The sequence below is a fragment of the Aulonocara stuartgranti genome (genome assembly GCF_965226115.1).
Source record: "Aulonocara stuartgranti genome assembly, chromosome: 20".
Lineage (NCBI taxonomy): Eukaryota > Metazoa > Chordata > Actinopteri > Cichliformes > Cichlidae > Aulonocara > Aulonocara stuartgranti.
This window is the reverse complement of record NC_138956.1, coordinates 12,064,371-12,076,110: the sequence shown is the minus strand read 5'-3', so window position 1 is coordinate 12,076,110 and position 11,740 is coordinate 12,064,371. Positions and strand designations below refer to the sequence as shown.

At 41.6% G+C, this 11,740-nt stretch overlaps 1 protein-coding gene across 3 annotated transcripts; it reads right to left on the bottom strand.

The window, feature by feature from the left end:
• Window positions 1-79: 79 nt before the first annotated feature.
• brpf3b (bromodomain and PHD finger containing, 3b) lies at window positions 80-11,733 on the bottom strand. 3 transcript variants are annotated; one of them, XM_082520154.1, is made up of 13 exons: window positions 11,678-11,733; window positions 8,039-9,594; window positions 7,638-7,794; window positions 7,371-7,502; window positions 6,723-6,851; window positions 6,142-6,454; window positions 4,026-4,319; window positions 2,740-3,342; window positions 2,313-2,394; window positions 2,138-2,226; window positions 1,934-2,028; window positions 1,687-1,841; window positions 80-1,409 (listed from the first exon to the last, which is right to left on the bottom strand). In XM_082520154.1, exons 2-13 carry the CDS (start codon window positions 9,568-9,570, stop codon window positions 1,226-1,228), a joined length of 3,765 nt encoding a protein of 1,254 aa, XP_082376280.1. In that variant the 5' UTR covers window positions 9,571-9,594; window positions 11,678-11,733; the 3' UTR covers window positions 80-1,225. The 3 variants fall into 3 exon arrangements, with proteins under 3 accessions (XP_082376280.1, XP_082376278.1, XP_082376279.1); XM_082520152.1 differs by lacking the exon at window positions 11,678-11,733 and adding an exon at window positions 10,616-11,172; XM_082520153.1 differs by lacking the exon at window positions 11,678-11,733 and adding an exon at window positions 10,736-11,172.
• Between the last annotated feature and the right edge of the window lie 7 nt (window positions 11,734-11,740).

The window sequence follows — 11,740 nt, the reverse complement described above, 5'->3', positions numbered from 1 at the left end:
AACAAGCAGTTGAACAGGTGTACATAACAATGAATGCTTTATCGATCAGTATTAAATAAGAAGAACACAAAACTCCAGGTAAGTATCCCAAAAGCTTTTTTCTTTTTTTAATATAGAATTTATTTCCCCAAATAAGGAAATACTGGTTACAGACAAAATATTTGGTGAGCAGGTAAAATATGCAGGTAGTACAAGCTTATGAAGGTGTATTTGTCCATTTGATAAAATAGGGAACTCTGTAATAAATAGAATCCTCTGGGAGGTGGGGACAGCAAATGTTGGTCTAAAGTAAAATCCTGAAACTAAACATGTGATGTCATCCATTTAAAAATGTTGGCTGCATGGTTTTAAATCCTCACGCCATTAAATAAGATTTTTGTCAACTTTAACCAATATAGCTTTATTTCTATAGTTCTGTCTTCCATAAATAAATTATTTCTCTCTGTATCAAAAAGAGAATACAAGTATAAAGAACAACGGCTCATTGTGTTGTATGCCCAGAACGTACGCACACATACACGCACACAACACAGTTGAAATTACATCAAAGACAAGCTAAATAAACTGCAGCAAGTCAGGAATTATTAAATCTCCACAAATATACACAGCCTGGCTTTGTCCCTTGTGGGTTGATTGAAATACGCATTTTAAAACGGCAACATTAAATTAAATTCAGTTTGATAATACACTTACATATGTACACAAAGTGTGCCTTTATAATATACAATTGTCTCTGTAAAAGATTTAAATGTAAAAAGCTATTGTATAAAAGATGGCAGTGATGCATTCATTAGTCTTCTGCAGCTCATATAAATATATCAAATCTCTTCTGACTACTTGATTCCTTGGCAGCAGTAGCATTATACAAAATAGACGGGAATTCTTTTACATCAGCACATCCAGGAGGAGTAAGCAACACCTCAATACAACCCTGAATGGGGAATTTACTGCAGCAACACGGGACCTAAAGGTAACTTCATTCACGTCAGGAGTTCCACCTCCTCAACAATGACACAGAGGCAAACACCAGTCCTCTGTGTGTCAGACACTAGTGGTTTGGTAATAAACTACAGTCCAGGACTCGGTGCCACGGCAACCTCTTTTCGGACCACAGTGTGAATATGAATTCGACCGGCAACAGGAACAGCTCCACCTGCTGCTTTAAGACCAAAGAGAAAATGCATATCGGCCAACTGTGGGTGTACACAGTGCTCACAGAGGCCCCCTACAGGTACCCGGAAGCCACAAAGCCGTGGCTGTGGCTCACCCGGCTCTGGTGAATCATGGCGCGGTCGTATGCCACTTGGACAGATTTGCGGATGCTGGACTTGCGACCTTCCATAATGCGCAGCTTGTCAGCTGTGTCATCTACGCCCAAGGGTGTCACCTTGTCACGCGGAAGCCACTGCCTACAACACCCATGACAGAGGTTAGGATTATTATTACAGCCTTTTATCAAGAGTGATAAAATCTTAAATCTTAATCTTAAAAATAAAATTCAAATCTAAAGAATTATCTACAAACAATTTTCAAATTATTTGTAAAGACAAACAAACTTTCCACCATTTGTCTTTTCATCACATGATACACCTGTGGAAAATGTATCAGGTTTCACTAACCAAACACTTCTGACCTCCATGTGATAAATGGAGCATTGCATAACAGCAATGTTTATGTTAAACTCACCATGTCCGCTTGTTGTCAAAAAAAAGCACCAGGTAAAGTTTCTCATTCATCTCCTCCTGCCGCTGCTCCCCCAGACACAGGACATCTTTGGGTGGGACGGGGATCGGCACCCCATTGTGCAGCAGGCCCTCCTCAGGCATCTCGGGGTCAATGATCTGAAACAAACACAGCCCAACAGGGAATTTAAGCTACACCCTGAGCTGAACGCTCATATTAAATAGTGATATTAAGTCAGATCAGCAATTACCAGAGCAGGATATGAGGGATATCCCCGACACTTGGCCCAAACCAGGTCCAGTGGTTCCAGCTCCATCTCATCCTCTGATGTTTGACTACTATTGCCTGTCAAACAACAGTGACACTCAAATTAGTTCAGCGACTAAATAAATAATCAGGACATAAATGCAACTTAGCTTCAAGAGAACTTGGGATACAGGAGGGAAAAAAGTACCGGTGTAATCCGAGTCTCCGTTGATGATCTCCAGAAAGGGGACTTTAGAAAGAGCCGGTTTCCCAAGGCTGCGTTTGGGTGGTGAGTTGCTGTAATACAATACATTATATTGTAATTTTATTATCAGTTGTTAGCAAAACAAACCACAAAGAACACCAGACACACAATGTCTTACATTTCTTTGTGGAGAACTGGGCAAGACCTAAACTCCAAGTCGGATCTGCTATCTTTGTGCGTGTTAAAGCCGTTGGTCAATCCTGAAAGTAAGAGCGAGAGCAATCAGAACAGCAGCAGATAAGAGCCAAAGGAGCAGGAGGGGAAGTCAGAAAAGATGACATATAAGGAGCACTTATGTCTGCTCTTGTCTCAGTTATATTGAAATCCATTAGACAATACAGGGCTAACTGTCTGATCAATCAGGTAGACCTAGGAAAAAAAACATATTCCTATGCTGTGATCAGTGCATTAGTAGCTAATAACAAATGTACAGTCAGCCCAATCCAGAAAATGTGATCCCTTCCAAGCGAGTCTTTAGGTGTCACTTCTCCTCTCTGAGCAGAACACTTTAAACTTAACGTCAGTAATCAAGCAAAGTTTCTCACCACTTTCCAGCGTGTGATTTGGTGTCTTCTCTGGCTCACTATCTGAACACATGTCTCGACTGGAGGTCCATAGTTCATTAAGGTTGGGGGGTCCTGGGCTCTTCTGTGGGGTTCTGCTTGGAGTGGTCAAAGGTGTGGAAGATGGGGTGCTGGCTATGGAATTGAGTGCTGAAGAGTTGTTACTTGTATTCTCGTCTTGTGGTCCATTCCCATTCAGCACAGGATTGTCTCGCACTTTGAACAACTTAGCTCCATTTTTTGCCTTCTTAAACAGCACGGAGGTCCGTCGCCCGACTCCCCCCGTCGGGGGCCGTGAGGTGATGCCTAGCTCTGCCAGACCGTTGGTCACTGTCTGTCCTTCACTGTGCAAACTGGGACGTGGCAAAGTTGACCGCTCTTGTGCGCTAATGCAATGAATGTTCTCTGTGGTGCCGTTTGAGAGGTCACCGTCCATCTTAAGGCGTTTGCAGGAGTAGCTGGGGGACTGGGGCTCCCCTGTGATTGGCCGCAGAGTGGGAGGCTCAAGAGGTGTGTCCCCCTGACGTGGAGGAGGAGCCGGCCCTGTAGGTTCCAGTGTCGGGGGCGAAGCGGGTTTGAGGTCCTCTGAAAGGAGAGGAAACGAATGATATTCCAATTCACTCAGCATTGGTTTTAAATGAATCTCCATTTAGTATGTAGTGTGATGCGGTGGTGCAGTATTCACACAGGAAAATGGTGTCACTCTGTAATGATTTACACTTCATTCCAACACTCTAACCACAGTCCAGAGGGAATTGACAGATTCTCTAGATATGGAGGACCTTATCAAGACAAGTGAAAAAGTACTTTGCTCTCACAACTGTACACCATCAACATGGTAACATGGTAGTATCTTTCGTTCTTTACTCAAATAGCAGGAGTTCTCCTGCCATCTTCTATGGTGACACAAGACTGTTTGACTAGACTAGCCTTTAGTCAAAAGTGGGATGATATGGCATGACTGCATGTGGCCATGGAGAGTGGTGAGTCCATGAGAGTGATGTATAGAAGAGGTGCAGACATAGAGTTCACTGGGAGAGAGGATTTGTGAGGCAACCATGGCTAACGAGACTCTGTGGGCCCCTACTTACTAGACTGGAGACAGTGGGGTGGTTGGGGTTGGTGCGTGGGGGGGACCCTGGCTCAATTACCTGAGGACAATGTTCCGTTAGCTCATGTTCACAACTGGTCTCATTGAAAAAAAGTGGCTTTTTAAAGGTTCATGAATTGGCAATTTAATATTGCTGTAAGTCTCTCTCAGTGCCCACCTTTGTCTGAAGATGTGAGGCCGTTATCTGCCTTGGCGTCTTTGTCGTTGTCCTCCTCATCTTGCTCATCATCATCCTCTTCTTTGAGATGTCCATTGTGTAGGATGTGGCGGTGGGACTGGCCCTGCCTGCCCGTCCTGATGCTGTTGATTTCGCGACGAAGCAGGCGGATTCGTCGAGTTCGAGCACCGCTGCATCGCATCGATGTGACAAAGTCCAGCTTTTCCAGCAGCTCCTTCAGTTGTTCTTCCACTGTCATATGCAGCCGGTTCTCTGGATCCAACACGCTGTCAACTGAACACAGCAGGGAGTTTGGTTAGCGCCCAAACAGACACTTAGGTACAACATGATAATAATACTTCAATGCTGACATTTCACAAAGATGACCAGCCAGGCTTGTTTTCTCAGAGATCTCAAAGGTTAAAAATTTCCCCTCTTTGCAGTGCTATTTCTATTTTATTCTGAATAATTATTTAGCATGGACACCACATATATTGTACATGATAGAATGAATACAAAACTCCTTTTCATCTGTAGTCCCTGGTCTATGATTTGCTTAAACATGAGTCAACTACAACTGAGTATAAAATGTGAGAAATACTAATTAAACCATCTCTTCCTCCAAACTCATATCCATCTCTATCAGTCGATGTATAAACTGTTGAAAAAAATGAATAAACTGACTGTACCGGCAGCTTTTAAAGGAAAATATTTTCCTGCATGTTACTAAACCCATTATTTGATAATGTAAATTAATAAACACACCATTTAGTTTGTGTTTGGCTCACTTGCATGTCATATATTTTAGTATTGACTGGATTATTAAACGTCCAAAAGCTTAAAAATCAGACCAACTAACCAGAATGTAAAAAATACAAAATATCCTACTATGAAGAGTTGTTTCAGTTTCCACTGCCAGCACTACACTTAAGATAAGAGATAAGATAAGATAGAACTTTATTAATCCCTCGGGTGGGTTCCTCTGGGAAATTCGATTTCCAAAAAAAGCACAGCAACGACCGAAGTTACAGTTACAGAATTGTTATATATATATATATATATATATATATATATATATACACACACATACACACACACACACACACACACACACACACACACACACACACACACACACACACACACACACACACATATAAATACAGAAACAAATATAAATAAAATATACAAAGGGGATAAATAGAATAAATAGGAATAAAAAATAAAAAATAAAAAAAAAATCATCTTTCTGCCATTTTCTCTCTAAGAAACTCAGCCCAAGAGCTCTCTATTTTCCTGGAACTTCATCAACTACTCAGCAATTATAAGTACTATGAAGCTTTGCGAATATATTTCCAGGTTTTCAGCAAATGTATTTTAAGCCCAGCAACTTACTAAGCCTAGGAAGAAATAAAGTTCAGTCAATAAGTTTAGCAAATGAATCTTATTAGCCTACTATTCCAGTTAGCACATAAAAACAGTTCAAGATTTAATAACACTATAAAGATGTTTACAAAAAAAATAAACAAAAAACAATTACCGAACCTTTTTGCTTTCAGTTGTTTAGCCAGTTATCTGTCCACTTTTCATGTATTAAAGTAGATTGAACCATTCATATCTTCAACGTGATCAAAGTCGACTTTGATTGGATACTTTTCTGACTAACTTATTTTCCTATTATAAAATGCAGGAGAAAAAACAACAACTAACGGACTCTAAAGATATATTTGTACCCGGGATGTTTTCAGCTCTCGGGCATTACAAAATCTTTGGTTAAAACCCTGATAACTCCTCATTTCTGTTGTCAACTACACCTTCATTACTTAGATGCAGTACGTATTAATATTGCTGTTGTAGCAGTAGCATTTACTGTTATATAATGGTTAACAGCCACAGTGTGTACACTGTATACACAGAATAGTGTGTACTCTCTACACAGTGTTCTCTTAGTAAGGTGTTACTGGTATTTAAGCATTAACATGTTACAAAACTAGAAAATCTGAATATACTGACAAAAAAACAACCTAATCCTTTGGCACAGAAGAAATAACAGACTGAACACACACAACAGCTTCCAAATCACTAAAGACAGACACAGTATGATCCTCTGACTCACCATCCTCCCAGGTGCAACTGTAAAAGTTTCTTTTCTGGGGTGACTCTGGAAAGTGCATGCCAGTATCTAGGTCTAGCCCAGTGTTGGTGGCTTGTCGCTGTGCATGTCGTAGTATGGCCCCTCCAAGGTCTCGAAGACGTAGTGCTGCTCGGTGAAAGACAGTGTCCTTGGCATTGTAAAGAAGGCAGTTTGACACCATCAGGTTGAAGTCGGCCTCCAGGTCAGCCACTGAGCGGTAGGAATGACTTTCTAGTTTAGAGCGCATAGTGGAAAAGTCCATAGGGTGGCTAATAAACTCAAGGTAATCGGGGACCTGAGGACAAGACAGCACGAACGTTATCATCAGAATGGATGCATGTTTTAAACTACAACAACATCTGCACTGTGCAAAAAAAACAAACAAACAAAAACATGTAAATTCTTGTAAACTGTACTGTTACTGTTTTGTATAATTCTACTAAATTCTCAGACAATATGATACAAGGAATTGAACTATATGGGGAATGAGGAACACACTTCCTCTCACTTTCTGACACAATGTAAACTGTGTGCATGCGCATCTGTTATAATTAATGTCTGACCTCCTTGATGTCCACAGGCTGTGTAAAAATCTGGGCTGTGTCCTTCTCCTGTAGTTGGTCCAGAGTGGAGCGTAGCAGAGCCAACACTGGGGTCAACTGCATTTCCAGAGCTGCCTGGTGAACTTTGACCTGCAGTTGACAGAAGACATGTATGTGATATTTACGCAGAAATTGCAAATCTAAAAAAGGTTAGGCTAGACAAACAGAGTGATCTGATTTAATGTTAACCAACCAAGAAAATGTTTTTATATATAAAAACATTATAAACCTTTTTTCAAAACAGAAATCTTCCAACAATCAATTCATGATCCATACAAAACTGGGTGACCAGTATCTCATATGAATAGCTTTCCTTTCGGCTCTGCCTCCCTATCAGTTTATAGCAGCCACCTGTTTATTATCATGTGGCAAAGACATGCCAACATACAATATACACGCTATAGGACAGGCCAAGAAAAAGCAGATTACCCAAACATAACAGAACTAAAGATTACACTGGAGAACTATTTAGGTAACTGCATTTTGAAGGTACTTCAGATCTTCATTTTGCCAACATTTTTTTTTTTAATTCAAAATTTACACGATGAACTCACAGCGTTAAATATGAAGCATGTAAACCAGTGAGGGTGGTTCATCTTTGTAAGTTACCTGCTCTCGTTTGAGTTTCTCTCTCTTGCGGATGAGCTCCACTAGAAGTCTGGCTTTTTCAAGGTCGTGGCGAAGCTTCTGCCAATATCTCAGTGCGTCTCTTGCTGCAGAAATCTTCTCATCCACTTCAGGCTATAAAGTACAATTCATTTTAAAGCTTCTACAAACTATAGTTAAACATATTAAACATCAAAACATATTTAAAGGCAAACAATGATTTTAGAAAAACAGCTACAGAGTGTTAAGGCTTCATTTCTGTGCTCTTACCTGTTCAGTATTCCTTTGGGACTGGATGTTAGAGTGCAAACGCCGAACCAGCGGCACACCGTTCCTCGACTGTCGCTTTAATAACCAGTATTTATAAAGCCTCTGCATGAACTGATTTTTCTTCTGCAGAATAATTCCTTTACAGATGATATTCAGCCTATATAACAGAAGGAAATGCAGTATTATGTTACTATCAATATGGCAAACATCAATTCAGGCTTCTCACTGTAGAACGTGTGAATTATGGTTATTTGAAATATCAACTAGATCAAAAAATCTCCAACAATTTGCTGCTTTTGATAAACTTTGTTTTATCAGATGTTCAAGCTAACTGCAGAAGACAATCTTATTTTGGGGAAAAAAGGAAAAAAAACAACAACAAAAAAAACAAACAACCTAACCTGCTCGTGGGTATCTGAGGCACTGTCACTTGTGGTGATGCTGTGTGTTGGGATGTTGAGTCTGAATTCTTTTTCCCCTTCTTTTTATCTGTCTTGGCATCATCGTCAGACTTTCTGCCTTTTTTCGGTGTTGTCGGACCCTCAGTGTAGGCACTCCGTCCTCTGCTCGCCCTCCCTCTGCTGCCCACCACTCGTCCCTCACTCTCATCATCTGACCCAGTCTCTTGTCCTGGCGGAGAATGGGCCTCACAGAAAGCAGTCTTCTTAACCGAGAACATAGTCCCGTTAATGTTTGTTTCTCGCACAGGTTCTATCTTCATAAAGAGCCCAGCACGCTGAGCGCATGTAACATGAAATGCAGTGTAACAGTTGGCTTTATGACACTGAATAGATGCACCACGACCCTTCTGCTTACACAGGCAGCAAGTCAGTTTCCATCGTGCTGGGGGAATGTTATTAACTCCTTCCACTGGTTCCAGAAATACTGTGTTAGCAAAGCAGACCTCGGGGATCCATATAGCACAGACTACATGTGCCCAGCGGCCATCACTCGTTTGCTTGAATGCGCCGCCACGGTTTGGACACAGAACACAGTCAACAGGTTTCTGAGGGGACTGAAGGCAGCAGCGGCATAGCCACTGACCCTCAGGGATGTAGGGCACTCCGTAACATTCCTGGTGCACAGCCAGGTTGCAGGAGTCACAGAAGAGGATGACGTTGCTGTTGAGGCACTCGTCATCCAGGCACACGCAGCAGAAGGCATCATCATCAATAGTGCTTTGAGAAGGCGCTCGGCTTCGGGCTTCCAGATATGCCTCCTCCTCCAATCGGTCCACCAGCCGCTCAAACGTTTCTGCTGAGACAGTTGAGCAACCCTCTGATGTCCGATCAGCGTTGACCATCTCCAGCCAGGCAGTGTCCTCTTCGTCCATGTCATATTCTGCCTCAGTTTCCTCCTCAGCTGAGGTTTCAATATAACGATAATATGCTGCTGGCAGAGGAGGGGCCTCAACTGGCGTAAAGGTTTCCAGCACTCGAAACTTAGGTTCAGGAAGGGTCATGTGATGATACTGTGATTTGTTTAGCTTTTCCGGTGATGGCGGATGAGAATTGGGGCAACTGTTCTTGGAGGATGGTGGCGACTTATTAGAGGAACATTTGGGGTCTTTCCTGCGGCTTCGTGGTGTGACAGGTTTGCGGGCTGTTTGGGCACTGCTGGTGGGAGGCGATGACTGCTCACTGTTCTCCTTGTTGCTGTTACACTCACTAATGTCCTGAGCCATCATCTCATCTTCAGTAATGACTTCCAAAGGCTCCAGAATAGAAATTCGGTGAAGCCTACCTTCTAGTTCCACTTCAACCACCTTCTGGGCCTGGGCATATGTCAACGTTTCTCTGCTTGGAGAAGCTTTTAGGCTGTAGGGGGATGGTGATCGTTGACGGGCCCCCCCACGCCCGCCAAATGTCCCATTTGACTTTCTCACATCTCCACCTCCTCCGGCCACTTGGCCTTTTCGACGTGGCTTCCTCATAGGCCACCAATCACACTTTTCCTCCTGTTGGTTAGAAAAGGAAATAAAATAAAAATATTAATAATATAATAAACATAAAAACAAATTTCTATTAGCATTTAGGGATGCAACATTCAAATACGACACCAGCGTTCTCACTCAGAAGAAATATATATCATAAGCTCAATTCCCAATGCCAATCCCAATCATAACATTTCTTATTATTATGAGTCTATGCTGTACTAGCTGTCATTACCCATTTATTTTCTACCTATACTTATGTTCTGCTGTCTCAATACTTCACTAATGCCCAAGTGGCTAAAGTTCTTTCCATATTAACTCATTGAAATAGTCCTTCGACGTACATTACATAATACTGTGGTGATATTAGGCTGTAGCACCTGTGGTAAAAACAGTCTGTCATATCTAAACTCAAAACTCTTAGTCACCTACAAAAGCTAACAAAAGCTAACAGAACAAACCACTGTAATGACTACGTTAGCTGCCGAGCAGCAGACTTTACTGCCAAAAACACATGGCCAGTAAAATCTTGTGTAGATTATTCTCGACTATATGTTAATAACTGCTGGCATCTGCTATCACGGCTTGACCCAACACAGCGGTCAAATCCAATCAGCTTTCGGGAAAGCTTAAATGATCCGACTCAGAGCCAATCAGATTCAAGGATCCTAGAGCCTCAACAGAGCGGTGTCCTTATTTCAGGAGTAAAAATGTCAGCCATATTTACAGTTTTAAAAACACTGTCCAAAGATTTTCTACTGTTTAATTTTTAACAGTTGTTGATTTTGTACGATTGATGCAGTGGGTTTCATTTCATCGTGTCGGTATAAGAACAACAGTGTAACGGCACTAACATGAAAGTGCCGAGAGTCTATAAGCAGGCTAGCCTGCTAACTTTATAAGCTGGGTAGTACTAACGTTAGCTTGTCTGATATTTTTAAACATTGACAAGGTGCATGACACAAAAAATCCTTACTAGCTAAAACTTTTAAGCCTGTCAATGATCACAAAAGGGTAGTAAAATGGCAAATGTATGCCATCTTACCAATTATGGCAACTGACTGACAGGAGTAACTCGACAGCCCCGGTGGGTTGAAGCCGCTTTTGCTGTAATGGTTGCCTAGCCAGGCGGCTTACTTGCTATACTCTCCAAGCTAATAGCTACCGTTAGCAATCCACAGTTTGCTGGTATAGCCGGTATATTTCGCTATTTTTCAGCGCTTCCGTTTCTTCACAGCACGGCACTTGGAAGGCACGCAGTCAATCCCAACGGCTCACTGAGAACAAAAGTAATATATCTACATTAAAATATGAGAAAGCCCTACTGTCGGCCCAATTTTAAGAGGAGGAGGAATACTAGCCTCCTTCGGCTAGTTGGCTAGCAATTTGGAGCCCAGAGTAAGCTAAACCGACATCACCCAACATAATAAGACTTCCGGTTAGATTTCAAAATAATGTCCAAGATTGAACGAGTGCATTTTCTTCTGCCACAAACACGACTCTGAATAACACCTACTTATGTCATCTACCCTTTTCCCCATCTAACATGTCCTTTTAAGAGTATTTCACTGCATTGCAATCTAAGGAAAAATAGTAGTATCTGGGGTTGGGATACTCTTTCTCATGCTTGTACTTACAATGCTTATTGCTTTATTTATGTGTTATCTGATTTAGATGTACCACATGCCATTTGTAGAGCTTGTCTGATATAAAAGTCGGAATATCGCATTCCAACGCGATTACATTCATTTATTTTGAGAGAGAACTGTCTCACTTCCTTTTTCGAGCAACCTGTGGGCTACCTTGACAACAGTCAAACGAGACAAGTTTAGCCATCCCCCCTGACGTCACTAGACCACGATTTTCGCGCGCGAGATCACAGGGTCAGTGAAAAGTGTAGTTTTTCATTTAAACCCGAGTATCAACAATATTTGGACGATTTACTAACGTACATGTGTCCAGTCACTTTGGATATACAAAGCATGTGCACAGAGGTGCACCATCATTAATTACTGTCAAGAACGTGTATTAAAATACATATTTATCTTGCATTGTGAAACAATATTCATAATACATGAATACACATACAGTCTCTTAATGTACCAACCCTGTCCAGTGTATATTCAAGCAATGTCACAGATGATTCAACTCAGCTGCCTCCTGTGCAAAT

What these genes read in the sequence shown, in the direction of transcription:
- brpf3b (XM_082520154.1), bottom strand. Translation starts at nt 9,570, where the DNA reads ATGAGGAAGCCACGTCGAAAAGGCCAAGTGGCCGGAGGAGGTGGAGAT. An exon ending in CAGTTGCACCTGGGAGGATG is followed by an intron (nt 4,320 to 6,141) that starts GTGAGTCAGAGG and finishes TGCTGTGTTCAG; the next exon opens with TTGACAGCGTGTTGGATCCA. An exon ending in ATCCCTCATATCCTGCTCTG is followed by an intron (nt 1,842 to 1,933) that starts GTAATTGCTGAT and finishes TGTTTGTTTCAG; the next exon opens with ATCATTGACCCCGAGATGCC.